This window comes from Prunus avium, chromosome 7, assembly GCF_965620075.1.
Source record: "Prunus avium chromosome 7, drPruAviu1.hap1.1, whole genome shotgun sequence".
In the NCBI taxonomy this organism is placed as follows: domain Eukaryota; kingdom Viridiplantae; phylum Streptophyta; class Magnoliopsida; order Rosales; family Rosaceae; genus Prunus; species Prunus avium.
The window spans coordinates 25839915-25864069 of NC_142290.1; the positions used below are offsets into that span (position 1 = coordinate 25839915).

Below are 24155 nucleotides of genomic sequence, written 5' to 3' on the forward strand. Positions count from 1 at the left end.
AATGGTGATTGTGAATGGTAAAAAGCCTAGGCCCCTTTTGGAAAAGTCCAGCCCAATTATCAGTCAAATCGCTTGCCTGGCAATTTGGGCAAAGGGTTTTTAAGAGCATTAACCTTGAATTTGTACCCGATTTGCATTTCGGTCTTTCAATGGACAAATTAGTTTTTGTAGTCTCTCAACTCCACTCACGTTAGCAACATTGTTTACGGCGTTACATTTTCTGTCATAGGGGTAAAACATAGAGCTGGGCATATGGGACCGAAAACCGACCAAACCGACCGAACCAAACCGGTCGATCTGGTTTGGTTTGGTTTTTTTTACCGGACCGAACCGGGTATGTTAAATTATATGTAATTAAATAATTATAATACAACCTTATTTCCATTTTCAACATTTAAGTAAATGTCTTTGTCATTTTACTTTTATTTATTTTTATATTACTCAATTTACTTAAGTTTACAATGTAAATAAGGAAGTACCCCCCATTTGGATTCAAATAAAAATACTAGAAAATCAAATTCCAACCAAGTCAAATTATGAAAAATCGATTTTAGTGCAAAATACGATTTAGGCTAAAAATGATGGCTCATTAAGTCAATATATACTTCATACTAAAATCCCATAAAATCAAGTTTTCTTATTTGATGTGTGAGGAATAAAAGTCGCCAAAAATTATCTTGAGAAAATGATTATTCCGAAAACCCATTTTTCATACTTAGTCAATATTTTTACATAATTGTGAATGATGCATATGGTTTACTTTGAAACTTTGGATGGATGTGAATGATGAACGATGCATATGTTTTAGTTTGAATTGAAAGGATTGATTGAATGAATGAATTTGAATATGTTGTAATGTGAATGGTGAATGAATGTTTGAGTTTGAATGAATTTAGAGTCTACATGTTTCCAAGCAGGTTTTCACCAAACCAAATCAAACCAAACCGAGCTAACCGATTAACCGAGATGATCGGTTAACCGGTTCATTGGTTCGGCGCACGGTTTGAATTTTCTCCAAACCGGAGTTCATGGTTCGGCGCACGGTTTGGCCTCAAAACCAAACCAAACCGAACCGAACCCTCACCCACCCCTCCCACTTTTCAGCAACCCCAACCCCTACCCTCCCCACCCAGCGAGTCGTCAATCACCCCTTTCTTCGGCACATGTAGCACCATTGAAACCACCCACAATTTCCCCATCGAACACCCCAACCCACCGCACACACACACAGCACTACGCGACATCAACTCTCATCCCCACACCAACTTACCTGCCAAACACATTGGTATTTGAATGATTCCAATTTTTCACTTCTCATGCGTTACTAACACATAAGAAATCAAATATCATGTTAATTTCACATTAAAACCATAATCAAATACCCTCAAAATCATGAATAACATCAACTAGAAGGAGTAGTTGATCCAATTTCAATTCCTTAATTTTCTTATTATTAAGTTTCCCGATTCATGACTTCCTAATAAGTAAACATGCGTTTGCAATGCTTTAAGACTATTCCGACATCTTGAAGACGATGACAGAAGCGTCATTTCTGCTGCACTTGGATAGATTATTCTTTTTCTTTTTGGTCGAAACTTGGATTAGATTATTCAAGACTGAGTTCACTGAGCATGAAGTAATCTCTTTGATTTGATATATGATAACGAAACTCACTATAAATATACAAAAAACAAAGATAACACAAAACTAATGGCTTTAGCCATATTTTGAGAATAGCCTAAAGATTTCAAATCCTCTCGATATTTGCCTTTCATTATTCACAGTTCTGTTTAAGTTTCTCCATAACTTTGTTGATACAGCAACAACAGGTATACATAGAGAGTCCGGAGTCTGCACTTTCAACATTTACCCAGACCACACCTCACGAAGCAATTCGTACCTCACATTCATGCAGGCATGACCTGTGTGCTCATGTTTTCCATTTCCATTTGCTACAATAGTTGGAGATGACGGTAATTTGTCAATGATGGATGTTAGAGGAGAATCCAGCTCCTCCAGCTCCTCATCACTGGTATATCCCTTTCTCTGTACAGCTGAGACGTTCCTTTCCAGTTGAGATCTTCCTCCTGCTTCTGAAACTTTTTCTGCCACATCAGCCGAGGAAGGTGGACTGTACATAACTGGTGCCGCTGTATAAGGGAAGCTTCTAGCAGATTCTCCCGACAATCGGCGCTCCACGATGCTCTGAACAAATGAAGAAACAGTACATCAAACTTTTTCTATGCAATTACAGAAGCACTTTTTAACATTAACGTTTAACGGCAGTTCATTCAAACTTTTTCAACTGCTTCAGAACCATCGAGCCGTAATTGCAGAGACGGTGTGGTCATGGAACTTGAAAACTGAATAAAAGCTTTATATGGTAATATATAGATGTAGGGAAAGGTAAATCATACCTCAGCATTCAGTGCCTCCAATACAGCTCCTGGGACAGCATCTGGGCAGAACTCATCTGGAGTGAAGTTACAAAGTATCCGCTTAACTAATGGGAGACTAATTGAAGGGCACACCTAGCACACATGAAAGCAAAAGGTTTAATCAGTCCACTAAGAGACAGGAAAAGAATGGGAACATAAATTATGAACACCAACCTCCTTTCTGATTGATCGGTCGATAAGCATGTCTTTGGGAAGCATTAAAAGATCACTCAAGGCATTGAGAAGAAGGAAGGATTTAGATTCACCATCCCCACTCTGCCTGTCATCATCCTGACTGCCGGGCTGATCTTCTTGCAGGGAATCATCAGCATCCATGTCAAACATATCACTTAGCCATCTAGACCAATTTCCAACCTGCATGATTGCAGCCTCCACATGTTTTAAATCTAGCAATCACAATTTTGAGGCCTACCCTTCCAAAAGATGAACTGCCAATTTCCTTACCACAGTGGCTTTATAGTTTGACAGCCATGTAAAGGTGAATATTTCTGGTTTAAAAATATGATAAAGGGATGAAAAACATGAGTATGATACGTACAGAATTTTTGAGTTGTGCACCAGACCCAAAACTCAAATCACCAGCAGGAATAGGTAGAACCCTGGGATCAACAATGGGATCTGACACTGGATCAGTAGGGATCTCATGGGCTGACTCACGCAGAATAGCATTGAACATTGCCACATCTAGCCTTGCAACACAATGTTCCATAACCTAAAAGGCAAATCATGTCTAATTAATTAGAACTCTGAAGAAAAAATAATTAATGAAGATGAGAAAGTTCGGTAGTTTGAGGTTAAAATCCAATGCCTGTGACGAAGAAAATTTAAACTGCAGAGGAAGCTTAGATAGGTATTTGAGGATTCCATACCATTCTCGCCAACACAGGCAAGCAGCCACACTTGTGCCCTCCTGCCCGAACAGGACAGAGTCGTTGAGAAGCATCCTGGAAAGCATTTTTCCAAAGGTTCACAGAAAAGCTGCCTTGCTTCTGATCACCCAGTGCAGGTCCCAACAACCTTACAATTGTGTTATTATTAGACGAATACTCAGCTGGAGATTGCATATTCGGAGTCAAGGCCTGAAAAAATAAGATTCTGGTCAGTAAAACATAAAAGCCCATCAAACCCACTGTCAAGAATATATATTAAATGATGGAAAAATGGCCTTGGGCATGCAACTTAGCCATTAAAACAACATGATTGTTGTGAAGTAGAGACTCAAGCCACCTTTAATGTGTTAAAAGCAAGAATGCAAGATTATTTGGTTGTTTCATCAAACGATCACAATGGTTCAATTCTAGAATCAGATACACACATCTATACACACTCTGTTTGAGTAGATGTACCTGCCACCATACGGACTCAACTATCCGAGAGAAAATCCAAGATTCAACTTTTTCTAATGCAGCTGTGAAGGTTCCTGTCTCTTGCCAGTCATCAGCAAACTGCATAAAACCGTTCATTTGTTTACCACCAGAACCACCCCTCCATTTCAGTGTTGGAGACTTCACTTCATTTCTTTTGCTAGTCCCATTTATATCAGCAAACTTTGTTAAAGAACTTGACTGGTGTGAAATGCCAAATGCTTGAGATATGATCTCCCTTAGCACAACAGTGTTTGATAACCAGAAGGTTAACCTTAAAATACAAAAGGAAAAGAGAAAATATTAGTTTCGGAAAGTGACAATGTTTTAACACTACGTTTTATGACATGATAATTTTTACCTTGGAACATCATTGCCACAGGACTTTGCGATCAAAACAAGCCCTGATACAGTGTTCTTAGCAATTGTGGCTCGCTTGTCCTGAGTCCAAAGCTTGCAAGCATGAATATAAAGTCTAGAAATGCGCCGAGCCGGTGTGTGCACTTTATGTGCTGAGCTCCCATGCTCTGGTACTACAGAATAGAGGGAAATTTCAAGAGCAGCAACTTCTCGGAGCTCTTCTTCAAGTTTCTCAATTCTCATTTCCATTTCTTCAACCTTTCGTTCCAAAGCTGTTACATCCTCTTGCTCACCATTTTCTTCAGCATGTACTGTTTCATTGTCACTTTCAACACTCTTGGCACCATTTGAAGCCCCATCTAGGATATGACTTCCTTTTACCTCTATAATAAGATTATCATCAACTTCTTCAGATGATTCTGACGAAGGTTTAGAGGGAACTTCTGTATTGCTAGAACTGTTCCTAGAAGAAGTTCTGGTGTTACCCAAAGCTCCTTCATTAGAATTAGTGGAATTTTTCTCTGTAGGATGTAGTGCCTTGGATTTTGACTTAGATTCACTATGAGACCTCTCCCTGGATCCATGAGAGCTCTCTGAGAGATTCTTCTTTGCAATGATTTTGGGAACCCTTGAAGCTCGTTCTACATCCTCATCCTCAAGTGAATCCCCTTGAGATGATACGGAATCCTTTATTGTCTCACAATCTGACACCTCTTCCTTCCCATGCTTTGTTTCTCTTTCAAAATCACTGGAATGATCATCTAAAGCGTCATCAATGTTCCCTTTGGAAATCATTGGATTGGCTTTCAGATCTTGAGGCACCTCCTCAAACCTGTTCACATCATCCACATAATGTATAACCAAGTTTTCATTAACTTCAGAGAGCTTGGTGCCCGTGTTTGAATCACTTTCTAAAGTACTGGGGTCTGGTATAGTATAAGAGTCTTTAGATTCAGTTTCTTTTCCATTCAATCTCTTGCCAGGATTCCCTTGATTCAGTTTGTTGTCTCTCCTTTCAGTTCTTCCCGAGCGCTTGGTGTTTTTAGTATTTGGGGTTTTCCTTTTCTCAACCTCCTTCATGCCTTGCTTGGTTTAGTTCCTCCAACTATAACAATCAATTAAAAAGACTGACATAGAAGAAAACAAAACAATCAACAACCAGCAAAGCTCTTCTTCTTATTACTTTCAGAGTGAAGACTAGAGAGGGGAAAACCAAAGGAAAGAAATAGATAGAGCCAAGCCAACACTAAATGCACAAAAGGAAGGGATTTCAACTACCTCTTATGCAGTGACTTCCCCAAATTAAAAATGCATAAACCAGAAAACTTCTGCTGAGCCTTTCCTTAGTTATTCCAAAGTTATTTCCGGTAAGCCTGCAAATAAGACATCATTCTGGGTCATCAACTTTGAGAGTTTTACGAGACCTTTGACATAAAACAAAGTCAAACTAGCACTCCATTAGCAAACTGAGTACACCAAAAAAAAAACACAAGAGCTTGATTTTTCATAACAGTAGAACCCAATGAACGCAAGCTCATGACAACTCTATTTAAAGCTTGCCTCCGTCATGGAGCCATGCATTCATATCTCAATTCAGAGGATAGACAGAAAATCAAGCACCAAAGACCAAACAACGTTTGTTCACTCATTCACCTCAGAAGGGTCAGTTCCCTTCTACCCAATATTGCAAAAAATGGTGCTATAACACTAATTCCATCATCTAATTGCATTGCAGCTGTTATTTTCCACTGTCATTTAAGACACGGGTATCTTCCATTAATTTCAACCAGATGGGTCAAAATCATATACAGCACAGGAGCGCTACATTTCTTTTCTTTTTCTTTTTTTTGATAAAGGGAGGGCTACGTTTCAAAACAATGACATTGAAACAGCTCAAACTTGCCCAAAAGGCTCTGGGATCAAAACGTAAAATGGCTCGGAGGGTCCAGCCCAATGGATCTATCATATTCTACGACCCCATCAACGTGGAATAAATTTGACACAATGAACATACATCTCAATTTGGCAATTGGCAACAGCTAAACCACGTACGGTCCAACAAAGAGGATCCGCTAATACTTATAGATTAATTCACTTTTTTCTCTTTTTAGCATGGCCAACCAATAGAACAAAGTCAAATCCATGAAATTATAGGAAAAAAGAAAAAAAGTGAAAAAGTTAGCTGAATTTAATCACAATTAACAAAATCGGTAATTATTCTTTTTGGAAATTTTTTCAACAGCAAACTGAGATCGAATCAGAATTCACAAAAAATGGGCATCATCACAACAGTGTTTCGTTCATTCCTAAAGAGTGCAATCTACAGCGTCGGTAATGCTGACGTGGCAAGATCAACACCGTAAATATTAAATAACGTCAAGTTTAAGTGGAGAAGGGAAGAGAAAGAAAGAAAACGTTCAGCAACTTACCGCGTCGAAATAACTGAACCAGAACGCGACCGAAGATCCAATCGCAATGTCGCAATCCAAGCCAAAACGACGCCGAATTGGAGGCAAAATCGACACGAAAGAGTGAGGAAATGGCAGAATTGAAGAGCTCGAACCTGAAAATGGCACTCAAACAAGTGAGTTTACAGAGCCAAAACCACGTCGAAAGCCAAGCGCAGGAGAAAATTACAAGATCTAGCTACGCCATGAAAAAGCTTCCAGAATGCAGACCAGAGCAGACCAGAACGACGACGCTTTCCTGCTCATGTTGTCTCTTTCCGCCCGAAAAAAACAACTTCGAGCAGTCAAAAAAGCTGTGAAACTGACAGTAAAAAGTTGAGCACTTACCGAAGCTTTTTTTTGGGCTCTGCGTGCCTTGGGATTATCAATAAATTCACCTCAATTATCGCATTGATAAATGTGGGCTCTTTAATTTTTGTGGGGAATTCGGGGAGTGGCTGTAGTGTTTGTTGAATAATGAGGAAGGAGGGAAGGTGGCATTTAAAAAGGAGATCTTCTTCAGTGGGAGAGATGTACGGATATGGAGAGGGGTAGTGGGGTGACCGGGAGTGAAGTTGTCGGTGGGCGTTGGGAGACCGGGTATTGCCGGTTAAGGAGTTACGTTACGCGTCGTGTGGCATAAGTGTTTTACTGCTGGTACCTAAACTGCCATCATTGGCTTTGTTGAATTACAGTTACCCCACTGTAAGGGAGTCAATGTGTTTGGAATTTAAAACAAATATTAATTACCGTTAAGAGTTTGGATGGGCCAAGAGTGATTGGATTGGATGTGATCTGCTTCTTTATGGGATCGATGGAAGATGTTGATGTACCATCTTGTATATAAGTGACATTTGAGAAAGAGGAATCGAAGAAAAAAACATCTAGTGCATACATTGGTGGATTTAGAAAAAATTTCTCGAAGGATCGATTGGTAAGAGCACTTTCATCCATCCCCTTTTGTCATGGATCGACTCGTAAGAGCACTTCCACCCATCCTTTTTTGTCATGGCAAAAGGGGACTTAGGCCCAAAAACAACCTCCACCAAGGAAAAATAAGGATAGATCACAGTCGTTGGATAAAATTGGACGGCTGGATTAAAAGAGCAACTTAAGTTGCAGCCAAGTTGTCTTCAACCCAAAATAAAGACCCAAAGCTTGACAAATCCCGATGAAATACAACTCATTTAACTCAGAATACACCACTAATTTGACTGAGAAGACACTCAGATGGCTCTTCGTTGAGCTTGGACAAGATTTGAGGGCAAACTCATCCAAAAGTGTCTTATACTTCAGTGCAGATAGCTGTAATTTTGTTCATATGTTAAACAAATATTACTCAATTGTCAATATGTTGGTGATGAAATATAATTAAATACTGAATAGGTATGAGAAACTGCTATAATGAATATATGTCTTATTGGTATGATTAAGAAATGGGTAATAATTGGATTAAGAATAATTATTCTGTATAACAACTATTAATTGCACCATAATTTATATGAAAGATTGCATTAAAATTGCACCATCTATACTAAGAGCTTTTGTAAATAATTAATGTGATTTTAACTGTGTTGTTACAACTTTTAGAAAAATGGACATGAACACAGTGGTGGAAAACCAAGTTGATGAGGCAGAAGTGCATAACCAAGTTGATGGGGCAGAGGAAGAAAGTAGTCAAATAAATGATGAAGTGGGAGTGATACCGATAGTAAGTATGAATTTGAAACCACAAGTGGGGAAAGAATTTAACTCACTTGATGATGTATATGAGTTCTACAAGACTTACGCAAGAAACTCCGGGTTTGGTATTTGAGAACATTTAAGTAGAAGGACAAGATTTACAAATGAGATAATAATAAAAGAGTTTGTATGTTGTAAACAAGGGTGTTATGAGCCACCCGAGGATCCTAAACCCAAAAGAATGACAGGCAAATATAGAGAAGGCTGCAAGGCAAGAGTTGTGGCCTCAAAAGCAGTTGAGTCTAACAAGTACATAATTTCTTGGTTCACTGAGAAACATAACCATATAATGTCAACCCCAGATAAAGTGCATTTGTTCATTTAAGCATTAGATGCAAAAGGCAATATCCTACTTACATGGAACAATTAATATTGCCGATGCAGAACTGGCGGAGCTTTTAGATTCTGATGGTTACCAAAAAGAAAAGGACCGCGAGAGGAATAACCATAAGGAGGTAGCAGCTTTGAAGTTGAAAATAAGACATCACAGTCAATATTGTAGTTGTTGACTACTAAGCTCCTCATTTGAAAGTTCCGAACCCCAAACATGTTTGCTACTATTATTCCTTTGCTGTGACAACATTGAATGATGATCAAATGAGAGTCAAGAGAGTTTCGAACAAAATCATGGTAAAATAGGAAGCATGAAAACACTAAAATAACCTCAAGGTCTTAGAGAGATCACCATTTGTTCGGATTACAATGGCTAATTTGTGTTGATATGAGACTTACTTTTGTAGAGTTGAATAGTTAGTCCCCAACTTTCGAACCACAGACCGCATAGTTGTTGCCATATGCATCTACTCTTCTCCAACTCTATTATGCAATACTAAAAGAATCCCAGAACCCTAACCCTCAAACACAAAATCAAATAAAATCAAATTGTAATGATATGAATGTAATTGAATAATAATAATAATAATAATTACAAGCTTATGTCGCTAAATCAGGAGCTAAAATCATTCGTGGAAATATCATTACCTGACCGACAGAGAACGGTGGCTGAGAGTGGAGGCGTGCTTGTGATTTCTCTCATCTTTAGATCAAATTAGCTTTCTTACAACTGAGCTTCTCCTCTTGCTTTTATTGGGATTGGGCTTGAATAAGCCTTCTTGAGGTACAAATAGGAGGAATGGAAAACATTGGGTGCACTAGTAAAGATTTGTATAATTAGCAGAGAGACCTTCATGCGAAGCTTATTGGGCATGATGCAGAGCTTTTTCAAAAGAACATTTTTTGGTTGAGAGAAAAAAGAATGATGGCTTTTACTTCAAGATGGAGGTAGATTCATATGTAAGACTAACTAATTTTTTTTTTGGGCAGATGCAACCTCAAGGCGTTTATATGGATATTATAGAGATGTAGTTGTTTTTTATACCACGTAAAACACCAACCGATATGGTATAGTGTTCACACAACTGATTGGAAACCAAGTTGATGAGGCAGAGGTGTAGAACCAAGTTGAGGGGGCAGAGGAAGAAAGTAGTCAAATAAATGATGAAGTAGGAGGATACCGGTAGTAAGTATGAATTTGAAACCACAAATGGGGAAATAATTTAACTCACTTGATGATGTGTATGAGTTCTACAAGACTTACACAAGAAAATCTGGGTTTGGTATTTGAAAACATTTAATTAGAAGGACAAGATTTACAAATGAGATAATAATAAAAGAGTTCATATGTTGTAGACTAGGGTGTTATGAGCCACCCGAGGATCCTAAACCCAAAAGAATGATAGGCAAATGTAGAAAAGGCTGCAAGCAAGAGTTGTGGCCTCAAAAGCAGTTCAATCTAACAAGTACATAATTTCTTTGTTAACTAAGAAACATAACCATATAATGTCAACCCCAGATAAAATGCATTTGTTTATTTAAGCATTAGATGCAAAATGTAATATCCTACTTACATGGAACGATTTAGAATACTGCCGATGCAGAACTGGCAGAGCTTTCAGATTCTGATGGGTACAAAAAAGAAAAGGACCGCGAAAGGAATAACCATAAAGAGGCAGCAGCTTTGAAGTTGAAAATAAGACATCACGGTCAATATTGTAGTTGTCGACTACTGAGCTCCATCGGCAGTGTCCAGCTCCCATTCGCCGTCGGTACCATCCCCAGACGAACGGTCCTCTACACTCATTTTTTAGTGGTCGACTGCCCAACGGCATACAACGCTATCATCGGCAGGACGTCGCTCACAAAAATGAAGGCCATGCTGTCACCACACATGCTCCTCCTCAAGTTCCCCACACACGCTGGCGTCGGCCAAGTGCGAGGGGACCAATTGAGTGCACGGACGTGTTACGTTTCGGCAACCAAGGAATCGGCAAGGGCTGCGCTTCGCGAAACATACTCGGTCGCCACCAGCTTGGGCGTACCGAACGGCAGGGGGGCGGACAAACCAGATGACCCCCGAGATGAGGCTGTAACCCCGCAAGCGCAACCCGCCGAAGATTTAGAATCAGTCACCCTCTCCGAAGCACAACCGGACAGACAAGTTCGAATTGGTACAACCTTGAGTCCGGCACTGAGGGCCGATTTTATCACCTTCCTGCGCACCAATGCAGAAGTCTTTGCCTGGTCATACGACGATATGCCCGGTATCGCCCCGAGCGTCATCAGTCACAAGCTCAGCATCTGCCCCACTTTCAAACCCATCCGGCAGAAACGGCGGGCCTACGATGCCAAACGGTATGAAGCAATGAGGCTCGAAGTGGACAAACTAAGGACCATTGGCTTCATCCAGGAAGTAACTTACCCAATTTGGCTGGCAAATTCGGTTTTAGTCAAAAAATCAAACGGCGCCTGGAGAATGTGTCAGGACTATACCGATTTAAACAAGGCTTGCCCAAAGGACAGCTTTCCTCTGCCACGAATCGATCAGATGGTGGATGCCACGGCAGGCCATGAACTTCTCAGCTTCATGGATGCATACTCAGGCTACAACCAGATATTCATGAGCCCTACCGATCGGGAACACACGGCATTCATCACCGACAAGGGACTTTACTGCTACAAAGTTATGCCGTTCGGCCTGAAGAACGCTGGGGCGACATACCAGCGATTGGTCAACAAAATTTTTTCCGACCTCATTGGCACCTCGATGGAAGTCTACATGGACGACATGCTGGTCAAAAGTCGAACGGCCGATTCTCATCTCCACAACCTCTCGCTCATGTTCGGCATCTTGAAAAAGTACAATATGCGCCTCAACCCGAGCAAGTGTGCCTTCGGCGTTTCCTCGGGCAAATTTCTCGGCTTCATGATCAGCCAACGAGGAATCGAGGCCAACCCTGAAAAAATCAAGGCATTACTCGACATGCAGGTTCCAAAGACACAGAAGGAAATTCAGAGTCTGACTGGGCGCGTCGCCGCTCTGGCCCGGTTCATCTCCAAGGCTACCGATCGGTGCGCTCCATTCTTCAAGGCCCTCAAAGGAAGCAAACGACAGATTGTCTGGACTGCCGAATGCGATCGCGCCTTCTAGGATCTCAAGGCCTACATGAGCAGAGCACCCTTATTATCCACTCCTCTTCCCGGCGAAAAACTCATCCTCTACCTTTCGGTTTCGGCAACGGCACTTAGTTCTGTGCTCATTCGCAAGCCGAACGGCATCGAACTCCCCATTTTCTACACTAGCCATGCCTTGCAAGACGCTGAGATTCGGTACCCCGAGCTGGAAAAACTCGCCTACGCTCTCGTCCTTTCAGCACGCAAGCTTCGGCCATATTTTCAGGCTCACAGCGTTACCATCCTCACCAATCAGCCTCTGCGCCAGATACTCAAGAGACCGGAGACATCTGGTCGGCTAGTCAAATGGGCCATCGAGCTCGGCGAATTCGACATCCACTACCACCCTCGTCCCGCCGAGAAAGGACAGGCTGTAGCCGACTTCATCTCCGAGTTGACCACATCCGAAGGGCCAGTTCCGAAGGACGCCGCCTCCGATTCATCTACGACGGTACCAGTCGCCCACCCGACCGAGGGAATCCTTAATCCGTCGATTCCACTTTGGACTCTCTACGTGGACGGCTCGTCCAACCGACAGGGCAGCGGAGCCGGCTTAGTACTCAAGACCCCTGACCAGACAACCATCGAATATGCCATCCGATTCCAATTCCGGACTTCCAACAACGAAGCCGAATATGAAGCTCTGTTGGCAGGCCTTCGGCTCGCTAAAGAAATGGGCGCTCAGCAACTCAGGATCTGTAGCGACTCACAACTTGTCGTGAACCAGATACTGACTGAATTTGAAGCCAAGGACACTTCGATGGTTGCCTACTTGACACACGCTCGCCGATTGCTGCACCACTTCACTGCGTACCAAGTTCAACAGATCCCCAGATCCGAGAACAGCCACGCCGATGCTCTCTCACGTCTTGCATCGGCGATCGACGACAACATAGGGCGCCATGTGCCGATCGAGGTCCTCACTCGGCGCAGTACCACCGACCTCGAAGTACATGCCGTTCGGCAGGATCCCAGTTGGATGGATCCTATCCACGCCTACCTCGCCAACGGCACGTTGCCTGACAACAAATCTGAAGCAACGACTATCCGCCGCCGATCGGCACGATACCTCCTTCTGAATCAGATTCTCTATCGGCGTGGTCACTCCTTACCATTGCTTCGGTGCATGACCCCGCAGCAGGGAAACTACGTCCTACGAGAGATTCACGAGGGGGCCTGTGAGAACCATTCTGGGGCTAGATCATTGGCTTTCAAGACCATTCGGCAAGGGTACTACTGGCCGACTCTCCATGCCGATGCCACCACCCTGGTCCAGAAGTGCGATCAATGCCAGCGTTTCGGCTCCGTTCCAAAGCTGCCTGCCGAACCACTCTCTCCGATTGTTAGCCCATGGCCCTTTGCCCAATGGGGTTTAGACCTCATCGGCCCTATGCCCCAGGGCAAGGGACAGGTCAAATTCGCCATCGTCGCCGTCGACTACTTTACCAAGTGGACCGAGGCCGAACCTTTGGCAACAATCACTGCAGCCAGGGTTGAACATTTCGTATGGAAGAATATCATTTGTCGATTCGGCCTCCCGAACGCAATAATCACCGACAACGGAAAACAATTCGACTCCTCTCAGTTCCGGCACCTATGCCACCGATTTGGCATCAACCTGTTCTTCGCCTCCCCAGCACATCCACAGTCGAACGGCCAAGTCGAAGCCATCAACAAGATCATCAAGAGGACGCTGAAGAAAAAGCTTGGGACAGCTAAAGGAGCATGGCCCGATCTCCTTCCGGAAGCGCTATGGGCCATCAATACCTCCTACCGACGGTCGACTGGCGAGACGCCATTTTCCCTTGCCTTCGGTTCCGAAGCCGTTGTTCCAGTCGAGATCAACGCACCCTCGTGCCGAACGGCATCTTACGAGCCAGAGCAAAACGAAGCCCAGCTCACTCTCAACCTGGACCTCATTGAGGAACACCGTTCCCAGGCTCAGCTTCGGAATGCCGCCTACAAACAACGGACTTCCCGCTACTACGACTCGCGCGTCAGACGCCGATCGTTTAAAGTAGGGGACTGGGTACTACGCAAAATCTCCCTCGCCACCAAGGACTCCAACGACGGCACCCTTGGTCCATCTTGGGAAGGTCCTTACGAAGTTGTTACCATCTGCCGCCCAGGCACTTACCGTTTGCGTGGTACTGATCGGTTCATAATTGTATATCATTTTGTACCCTTCTAGCTTATGATTTGGTTATGTTTTTGAGTTAAACTTGTGCTTTTAATCCTTTTTGTGTTTATCTTTCAGCTTTAGGTAACAATGATGGCTTTGGATAGGAAATGATGCAATCCATGCATGTTAAAGCCTGATTTGGATAAAGGGAAGAAGTGCTTAAAGACAAACTCATTTTGGCTACAGCCCCCTGCCAGTCCAGTTTCGTAGGTCATATTGCAAGCTTTGTTTCAGCAACCTACATAGCTCGGATGAGGCAACATTCTTCATGAAAGTTGTTCCAATGGGTGTGTACTATAACATATCCAAAATTCAGCCCCATTGGATAAATCTGGAGTCTGTTACCTAGCAAACACATAGCCATGCTCATGATGGATTTTATCAGCGCGCAAAATGAGTTAGCAATTTGTTTTGGCCTTAACTTCTTCCTCCGACCTTGGATTGGCCCAAATAACATATGGCTGGAAAGAAGACATTCTGAACTTCAATTGCAAGTGCTTAAAGTCCTAATTTGATTAAGAGAAGCCCAAGTTGTAAGCCCTTGAAGTTGCTGGTCATGCTGACCTCAGCATGTGCTGGTTGGATGCTTGGTCATGGTGAGCTAGGTATGAGCTATCATTTCTGGTTGGAAGCTTGGTCATGGTGACATGAAGATGAGCTAGGGCTGCTGGTGGGATCTATTGGTGAAGTGCATCAACCAATTCAAGATTTTCTAATACAAGTGCATCACCCAATTTAGATTTTCTAATACAAGTGCATCAACCATTTCAGATTTTATAAAACAAGTGTTGTATGCATTAGCCATATTGAATTCAGATTTTCACTTCCCCTAGGCCTATAAATAGAGAAGTTCTCTAAGCTTGTAATCACACCCCAAGGGGGGGAGCTCTCAAACACTTCTCTAGAGCTCCCTTCCCTTCTCTCCCTCAAATTCTCTTAGTTTCTCTTTCTAGTTTTCAATTGTTATAATGAGATCTTTGTGCTGAAATTCTCCTTAAGTCTTTCCAAGTTCTACTTTAATTTTCATTGTTATGTAAATTCTTTTCTTTAGTTTCAAGTTTGATTAGTTTCCAAGTTTCAATTATGGTTTTTGTTCCTATTCATTATGCTTATAAGTTTATATGCTAGTTTGAATGATTGATCACCATTTAGGCTTGCATGTTAGCTATCTTGGTTTGAATTAAGAGTATACACCATGCTTTAATTCGAATTGAACTATGAATAGGAAGAGTATGTATGGACATTCGACAACAGGGATTAGATACATGCTTGGTTGTTTAAATTGTTCTTCTATGCTTAATGGGTTCCTAATGCTTAATTTTAGGTTAGACAACAAATGATCAAATTAGGGAATTAGGAACACAAGGTTATGACCACACACCATGGCTTAATCATACTTTAGCTAGAATCAATCCATTAATCTAAGCTGAAAAACATAGAAACGAATCTGTCCAAATGGTGATAAAAGGGTGATAGAAAGTGCTGTTTGTTTTTTTTTTTTTCTTTGGTTTCTTGGTTTGTTTCTTTTAGTACAACAATTTATGTTGTTTGTTTGAATTTGTTTACAGTACTTAGTTCATTTTCGTTTACGGTTTGTTGTTTCATTTTATCTTAATTTGTTTTTATTTCTTATCTTAAAAATTTTAAAAAAAAGATTTTTCATATGAGCCGACTTATGGTAACCCCAGTGAGCACTTCCGTTAATACAGTGTCTAGGAGTTCTTTAGGCGACACCTTCGGTGTCTAAGAAGTTTGGGTTTTAAGCGGGACCATTGTGACCCCTCCAACCTTCCCGGATCCCCTGGCTGTGTTTTCTGAGGCCCTTAACTGGTCATCCGTGAGTTGCTTGTATATTCGTGTGTTTTTAAATTAAGTTTTCTTTATTTTCTTTGTTTTCTTTTCTGTTGAGTCTTTGTTTTTGTTTTGTTTCTGTTTTTATTTTTTTATGTTAGTTTATTTATTTATTTACGTGGTATGGTTAGTTAGTTTATTTCTGAGTGTTAAAACACTTTTTTTATTTTATTTCAAACATTGCATAAAAACAAAAAAACAAAACAAAACAAAAACAAAACAAAACAAAAATAAAAACAATAAAAATAAAAAAACAACATCATCATCATCTTCTTCATCTCCATCATCATCATGGCTTGCCTCTATTTTCTCGCACTTGTAGAATCTGCAGCAGCTCCACATGGTCCTCATTTTTTCTCTGCAGTGCTTCCACGTGCTGATTGGCACAGTAGAGCCGCTTCTGCAAGTCCGCCACCATAGCCTTCAAGGAAGCTATTTCCTCGCTCATCGCGGCACACTCCCTTGTCCTCGCCAGTAATCGCATGCCCAAATTGGTAGCGGAGACCGCGTGGAGCACAGTTAAATTGTGGGACTCCTCTACCGCTGCCTTATCAGACCTCTGTGCCACATGCAGATGATCTGTCGGAGTGAGCTTGCTGCTAATCATGCCTCCTAGCAGCACTGCTCTGTTCGACAGTGCCTCAGAAAAGTTCGGTATTGCCTCAGCAAAGTTTGAGGCCGTGCCGTGATGATATGAAGAGTTTGGAAAGACAGTGTTTGGAGGAACCCTTGTCTGGGCATTCGGTGGTGCAAGTGAGAGCTCAAGGTTGAGATCATCAAGGTGAGTGCATGAGGATGCCATTTGTTTTGCTTCTGAATTTTTTGATGTTTTTCCTTGAGTTTGCAGGAAGAAATGCTGGGTATCATCCGCTTGCAAAGGTGTGGTTTAAATAGACATATGCTGATGAGAGAGAGCCAACACCATTTCGGATTTCCCGGGCATGCTCGACCTAATCGCTTCAAGGGGGAGCACCTTTACTTTACTTTTCTTTTTTTTCCTCCATGTTTTCTGGTGTTTAATGTTTTTGCCCGTTACTTTCATTTTCTAGTGTTTTGTGTTTTTGCCTTTCCCTTTCGGCTATCATCTTTGTCTTATTTTAGTTAGGGAAATGTGTTTTCTTTTCCGTTTGTCGTCTTTGTTTTATTTTAGTTGGGAAGTGTGTTTTCTTTTTCTTTTTCTTTTTCTTTCTGCAACCTTACTCTTTTATTTCCGAAACAAAATAACGAAAATACAAAAACAACAAAATAAAATAAAAACAACAATAATGCAGTAGGAAATCATTTCTTCTCGGTGGTTGGTGTCTCGACCATTGGAGCTTTGAGTTTGGCCCTCTGGCTGTCCTCTTCTGGGGCTTCACGCACAGCTTCTTGGGGCTCATCACTTGAGCTCCCAAAGATCGCAATCTTAGCTTGAGCGTAACTACTCTCGCGATCTGCTTGTTTGCGTTTACCCGGTCGGTCTAGGTCTTCCAGCTGTTTTCTCATGTCGCGAGAGTACAACTCTACCATCTTTGATAGGTTTCTATTCTCGTCCCGCAATACTTCTAGCTGGTGTCGATTCACCTCCACTATCCTTGACCTCTCCCTTTTCAAGCTTTTTATAGCAGTCTGACACTCCTCAACCATACTTCGCTCCGCCGCCAACTGACCTTTCAGCACCTCTACCTCATGGGACTTCGCAAGTAGGCGATGACCCAAACTTGCGACTGTTGCCGTACTCTGCACGCTCAGTGCCAGGGCATCGCTCACGACCCGGTTGTCATCCCTTGTCCCCAGAACACGTATATCTTTAGGAGTCACTAAATTTCTAGCCACTCCAATGGCAACATCGTTGTCCATGAGTATTGAGTCAGTTACTGTCACAGGCCCCCGTGCGGAAGCAAAGTAGGGCATCCATACTGGTGCCGCTGCTTGGCCTCGTGTCTGAGTCGGTGGAGCTAGGTTGAGATCCAACGAAAATGGGTAGTTAGAGGCCATTTGATTTCTTACTCTCTTTTCTTCTTTCTTTCTTTTCTCTTTTGTGTGTTTCTGAGTTTGCGTTTTTTTTTCACCCTTTCTTATAGACTTAGTCTTTGACAAACCCTAGCCATTGCAGCATCTGAGCATTTTCTGAATCTCCAGCATTCCTTGAGTCCCACAACCTTCTCGCCTTCCAACCATACCCAACTCATTTATCACGACGTGTCTTTTCTGAACGAACGCGTTCAGTAAAGTCTTCGCGCCTTTCCATGAGCCCGTAATTTTTGCTTGTGGAGTCTGCGGCGCCTCTATGCGTCGACACGTGTCTTGCCCTGTCTGTTGGTCCCTTACACTGAACCGAGACATCATGACCCATGTTTTACAAAACTAAATAATAATAAAAAGCCGGAAATGAAAACAAATTGTGGGTCGGGTTTCACTTTAGTTTGGGTTTCAAAGTGGGTTAAATTCACTGTGGTTTGTGTTTCGAAATTGTGGGCTTTGGGCTTCAAATTTTTTTTTGAGTTTCAGAATTGTGTGATTAGGGTTTACTGTTTCATTTTTTTGTTTGTTTGTTTGTTTGTGTTGTAATTTTTATTTTATAATTATTTTGTTTTTGTTTTCTTTTGTGATTTTGTGATTGTTTTTTAATTTGCTTTAATACCTTTCATTTGTTGTTATGACATTGTTTATGGCTAATTTTTAAACATTGAGGACAATGTTCATTTCTAGGTTTGGGGGTATTAGAGTTTAGCATGTAAATTTGGTTTTTCCTTAATTTATTTTTTATTTTTTATGTATTTATTTGCTTGTTTTTATTTTTATTTTATTTTGTTAAGTCTTGCTTTTATTTTGATTTTGATTTTGATTTTGATTTTATTCACTTTCCGAACACATTTGATGAGATTGTGATAAATGTTTGCATGACTTAAATGAAAATTGAATTTTATTTATTATTTATTTTGTTTTCCTTGTAAATTTTTATTGTAAAAAAAAATTAATTAATTAATTAATTTGGCATCGTTCTAGCATGACATGTTCGAAACCTTCTTTGCACTTGCCATTTGTTTCATAATTTTCCAATTAAAGGATTTGCATGATGTAAAGAATTGTATAAAGCATAATTTAGACTTATATAACCAACCATATAAAGTGAGCTTTTGAGCCTTGTACTTCATTTCATGAGTGTTATATACACATACTCTTAATTTCTTGTCATCTAAGTTGTTGTTTGATCTCATTATTCATTGATTTGGTTGAACACTTAAAAGTCATTCATTCTTATGCAATTTGATTTCATGACATTTAAGAAGTGATATTAAGGCCCTCTTTGGATCGTTTGTGCCTTTCAAGCTAACCTTATGCATGCTTAAGCATGATTTTCCATTGTTAACCATTTTGAGTCTACATGTAAACCTTTTCTTTCATTTTACCAATTATATTTCCTCGCCTTAGCCCGAAAAACAAGAATTTACCTTTCTAAGGAACTCATGAGCTCTAATTCGGATGTGGTTTTCATGCTAAGTTTGGGAAGGGATATTACATAAAAAAAATTTAAAAAAAAAAAAATTCACTCAATTGGTGAAAGAAAAGAAAAGAAAAGAGAAAAATTGTGATTAAGTGGTGGTTGAATGAAATTTCATTTTTGGGTTTCATTTTTGGGCCTTCTAAATAAATTGGTGTTTGTTCAATTCAAGGAAAGGAGTATGAATAATTGTAAATGAAGGTATAAGGAGTTTTGATCGTGTAAAAGAAAAAAATCTAATCGTGATTATTCGAAGTCTTGTAAACAATTGTTTTATGCTCTTATATTTTGAGTTTCTTGGACTTTGTTTTATCCATACCCTTCATTTCTTACTCACCTTACACCCTTGGCCCCATTACAACCTATGCTAAAGACCTAAATTGATCTTAAATGTCATGTGGTTGAATTGCATTTATTTTTCTACTTTTAAGTGTTTGGCATCCTTCTTGAGATCATATTAATGCAAGTTCTTCATCTTTCTATTGCGAGTTAAGTCCCTTATGGTTTAACTCTAATCTCATGTTTATAACTGAGTGTTGCATTGTAGCCCTCTTCCGAGTGATTCATTTGTGAGAGGACAATTTTGGTGAGATTTGAAGTTGAATTTGTGTTTTGTATGATTTTTGAAATTGTGTGAAAACTAAGATTGGGGAATTTGTTGCATTTGGCTATCACACTACCACACTTTGAGCATATTATGTTTTGAACTTTGCCGCTTTGTGAATAATGTCCAAAATTGAGCTTTTATTGTTAAAACTTTTGAGTCATGTGCATGAGTCATTTCTCTTCAGAAAATGTTCGGAAAGATTGTTTTGAGTTCTTTTTATTTTTGTAATTTTTTTTGTTTTGTTTTGTTTTGTTTTGTTTTTGTTAATGTAATTTTTTTTGTTTTTTTTTTTGTTTTTTTTTTTGCTTAAGGACTAACAATCTTTTAAGTTTTCTAATTACCTTGTTTTACAGAGTCAGTAAAACGTTTGTGGGTATCGTATCTGTTAAACCCTCAGGAGACACAACTCCTCCTACTAGGGATGCCTAGAGGTTTAAAGGCTTGTTGCATACGCTCAATGCAATCGAGTTACCTACGAAAGTGGTCTAGTTAACTTCTTGTTTTGTTTTTAACTTTGTTTTGTGTTGTTTTGCTCGAGGACTAGCAAAATCTAGGTTTGGGGGTATTTGATCGGTTCATAATTGTATATCATTTTGTACCCTTCTAGCTTATGATTTGGTTATGTTTTTGAGTTAAACTTGTGCTTTTAATCCTTTTTGTGTTTATCTTTCAGCTTTAGGTAACAATGATGGCTTTGGATAGGAAATGATGCAATCCATGCATGTTAAAGCCTGATTTGGATAAAGGGAAGAAGTGCTTAAAGACAAACTCATTTTGGCTACAGCCCCCTGCCAGTCCAGTTTCGTAGGTCATATTGCAAGCTTTGTTTCAGCAACCTACATAGCTCGGATGAGGCAACATTCTTCATGAAAGTTGTTCCAATGGGTGTGTACTATAACATATCCAAAATTCAGCCCCATTGGATAAATCTGGAGTCTGTTACCTAGCAAACACATAGCCATGCTCATGATGGATTTTATCAGCGCGCAAAATGAGTTAGCAATTTGTTTTGGCCTTAACTTCTTCCTCCGACCTTGGATTGGCCCAAATAACATATGGCTGGAAAGAAGACATTCTGAACTTCAATTTCAAGTGCTTAAAGTCCTAATTTGATTAAGAGAAGCCCAAGTTGTAAGCCCTTGAAGTTGCTGGTCATGCTGACCTCAGCATGTGCTGGTTGGATGCTTGGTCATGGTGAGTTAGGTATGAGCTATCATTTCTGGTTGGAAGCTTGGTCATGGTGACATGAAGATGAGCTAGGGCTGCTGGTGGGATCTATTGGTGAAGTGCATCAACCAATTCAAGATTTTCTAATACAAGTGCATCACCCAATTTAGATTTTCTAATACAAGTGCATCAACCATTTCAGATTTTATAAAACAAGTGTTGTATGCATTAGCCATATTGAATTCAGATTTTCACTTCCCCTAGGCCTATAAATAGAGAAGTTCTCTAAGCTTGTAATCACACCCCAAGGGGGGGAGCTCTCAAACACTTCTCTAGAGCTCCCTTCCCTTCTCTCCCTCAAATTCTCTTAGTTTCTCTTTCTAGTTTTCAATTGTTATAATGAGATCTTTGTGCTGAAATTCTCCTTAAGTCTTTCCAAGTTCTACTTTAATTTTCATTGTTATGTAAATTCTTTTCTTTAGTTTCAAGTTTGATTAGTTTCCAAGTTTCAATTATGGTTTTTGTTCCTATTCATTATGCTTATAAGTTTATATGCTAGTTTGAATGATTGATCACCATTTAGGCTTGCATGTTAGCTATCTTGGTTTGAATTAAGAGTATACACCATGCTTTAATTCGAATTGAACTATGAATAGGAAGAGTATGTATGGACATTCGACAACAGGGATTAGATACATGCTTGGTTGTTTAAATTGTTCTTCTATGCTTAATGGGTTCCTAATGCTTAATTTTAGGTTAGACAACAAATGATCAAATTAGGGAATTAGGAACACAAGGTTATGACCACACACCATGGCTTAATCATACTTTAGCTAGAATCAATCCATTAATCTAATTGAACTTGGGAACTTATCTGCTTGAGTTAGTTATTTCTTTCTTCCTTGTTTTATTTATTTCCTTTCTTTTTCATTTCTGTTTTGTGTAGGGAAACTGAATTGGATCATTCAATCACCAATCCTCGTGGGATCGACCTCGCACTTACATACGCTATACTACCGAACGGCTCGTGCACTTGCGAGTATCACAAGTTGAGGATGCAGCTGAATCCATTTTGGTGCAGCTGTATCGACACAACAGGTACCGATGGTCAAACCCTCGGCCACCCTTGGAATGTAGAACATCTCAAATATTACTACAAGTGAACGCCCCTTCGGTCATCACCTTTGTACACAAAGGTCATACCTTCGGTCGTCACCTTTGGTCATCCACTTTTGTAATCGGTTTAATTTGGAACTCCCTATTCTATACATACGGCACTACCATTCAGCAATATTATATCAAACATATTCTACATACGACATGCACACATACAGAATTAAGGGACATAACACATTAACCTGAAACAAACTTAACCTTGATAAATAAAAGGCCACAGAAGGGCCATTTGTCTTTACAATATGCCATTCGGCACGCTCAAAAATGTTAAAAACAAAAAGTCTACGAGGTGGGTGGATCGGCTTCGGTCGCTACAACATCGGCATCAGCTGACGCAGGCACAGGATCAGTCGACGGCTCGGCAGTAGAAGCAACGGCTGCCCTCGGCCCGGGATGACCTTCTTCCTCCCCACTGCTTGAATCGGTGTCGTCGGTTTCCTCGAGCTCGGCATCCTCCCCCTTGTACGCCTCCACCATCTCTTCGGTCACCCCTTCCGGTAATGGCGGCGGATCCCGGAGAAAGTTCAGGTTCAGCTTCTTATCTGCATTGTACCGCTTGAATCGGTAGACAAAGTCGTCACATTGCTCCATGACTTCTTTGTCTACCAGAAGCGTGAACTCCTCCGACGCTCGGTAGTCATCTACGGCTTTCGCCTTCGCCTCCTCTACCTCCTTGCCATGCGACCGTTCGGCCGCATCCATAGCCACCTCCACCGCTGCCTTCGCCTCCTGCGCCGCCACCAAATCCAACTCCGTTGCTGCCAATTTCGATGTCAGCTCCGCTATCTTCGCAGCATTTTCCTCAGCACGCCGGTCGGCCTCCTGAATGAGCTTTCCGGCTTCAGCAATCTTCGAACGGCCCTCTTCAAACTTCTTTTGGTACCGTTCGGCAGCATTGATGGCTCGCTTCACGCAGAGCCACATCTCCATATCAGCCTGATAACACATACCAAGTTAGTATGCCGAACACATAACCACTTGAACAAAAAACACAACAAGTTAAACACTTACTGCAGCCTGAAGCCGGAAGGCTCGCCCGGTCTGCTCGCGCAACGTCTTCACCGACAGTTGCTCAATCTCTGACAGCTCCATTTGAGCGCCATCGATCATGCTGTTGATGAACGGCACGGCCTTCCGAGGGCAAGCAATGTTCACCGGACCCTCCTCTCCCTCTCCTTCATCATCGGGAATCACCACCGATGTCCCTTCATTCGGCCCCCTTGGCCGCTTCGGCAACGGCGTTGCGTCGAGGGCACCCTCAATCATCCTTTTTCCGGTTACTTGGAGGTGCACCTCCCGAACGGCCTCAGCCTCGGCCGCCTGCTTCTCCCGGCGGCGATCCGCCACCGTCTGCTCATCACCTGAGGCCCCTGCCGCCGCCTTCTTTTTCGGTCGGGGGGACTGCCCTTTCTTCGGCTTCGGCGCCCCATGCCCCTCCAGCCGCCTCCTGGTCGCCTCGCTCATTGGACGCCCACCTGCCACTGCAAAAACACAACTCATATCACCAACGGTAGATATGAAGAGGAAGACGCTCACGACGCCTGCCGAACGGCATCACTCACTTTGCCTTTTCTCCTCTTCCTCTTCCTCCTTTAACCTTCGGTCGTGCTCTGATTTGCCGATCAAGCCCGCCTTGTAAAGGTTCCGGAAGTATAGCAACTCCTTGAAGAAGCGATCTTCTTCGGCAATCTTCGTCCTCACCCTCTCGATTGCTTCCACTTCTCTGATCGGTGCAGACGGCCGTTTCAAGGACACTGAAACACAAACATCAGACGGTAAAAAAAAAAAAAAAAAAAAAAAAAAAA

At 41.4% G+C, this 24155-nt stretch overlaps 2 protein-coding genes across 8 annotated transcripts; both read right to left on the minus strand.

Annotated features, from left to right (window-relative positions):
* Window positions 1-1626: 1626 nt before the first annotated feature.
* Window positions 1627-7131, minus strand: LOC110774352 (uncharacterized). 7 transcript variants are annotated; one of them, XM_021978883.2, is made up of 10 exons: window positions 6979-7131; window positions 6613-6746; window positions 5462-5556; window positions 4185-5288; window positions 3806-4097; window positions 3329-3538; window positions 2998-3171; window positions 2613-2813; window positions 2418-2531; window positions 1627-2205 (listed from the first exon to the last, which is right to left on the minus strand). In XM_021978883.2, the coding sequence occupies exons 4-10, from the start codon at window positions 5261-5263 to the stop codon at window positions 1867-1869; spliced, it is 2409 nt and encodes an 802-aa protein (XP_021834575.2). In that variant the 5' UTR covers window positions 5264-5288; window positions 5462-5556; window positions 6613-6746; window positions 6979-7131; the 3' UTR covers window positions 1627-1866. The 7 variants fall into 7 exon arrangements, with proteins under 7 accessions (XP_021834575.2, XP_021834572.2, XP_021834573.2 ...); XM_021978880.2 differs by having other exon boundaries at window positions 4185-5310; XM_021978881.2 differs by lacking the exon at window positions 6979-7131 and adding an exon at window positions 6821-6970 and having other exon boundaries at window positions 4185-5310.
* Window positions 7132-8520: 1389 nt separating this feature from the next.
* On the minus strand, window positions 8521-23657 carry LOC148293230 (uncharacterized). The gene is made up of 4 exons (XM_088244631.1): window positions 23362-23657; window positions 22817-23286; window positions 8790-8944; window positions 8521-8642 (listed from the first exon to the last, which is right to left on the minus strand). The coding sequence occupies exons 1-4, from the start codon at window positions 23614-23616 to the stop codon at window positions 8521-8523; spliced, it is 1002 nt and encodes a 333-aa protein (XP_088100757.1). The 5' UTR covers window positions 23617-23657.
* Window positions 23658-24155: the final 498 nt, after the last annotated feature.

Coding starts and splice junctions, on each gene's coding strand:
- LOC110774352 (XM_021978883.2), bottom strand. CDS start 5,263: ATGAAGGAGGTTGAGAAAAGGAAAACCCCAAATACTAAAAACACCAAG. Junction 4,098..4,184: donor TGTGGCAATGATGTTCCAAG/GTAAAAATTATC, acceptor TTGTATTTTAAG/GTTAACCTTCTGGTTATCAA. Junction 3,539..3,805: donor TTGAGTCCGTATGGTGGCAG/GTACATCTACTC, acceptor TTATTTTTTCAG/GCCTTGACTCCGAATATGCA.
- LOC148293230 (XM_088244631.1), bottom strand. CDS start 23,616: ATGATTGAGGGTGCCCTCGACGCAACGCCGTTGCCGAAGCGGCCAAGG. Junction 8,945..22,816: donor ACCGAAGAGATGGTGGAGGC/GTACAAGGGGGA, acceptor ATGTTGTCACAG/CAAAGGAATAATAGTAGCAA. Junction 8,643..8,789: donor TCGCGGTCCTTTTCTTTTTG/GTAACCATCAGA, acceptor TATGTTTCTCAG/TGAACCAAGAAATTATGTAC.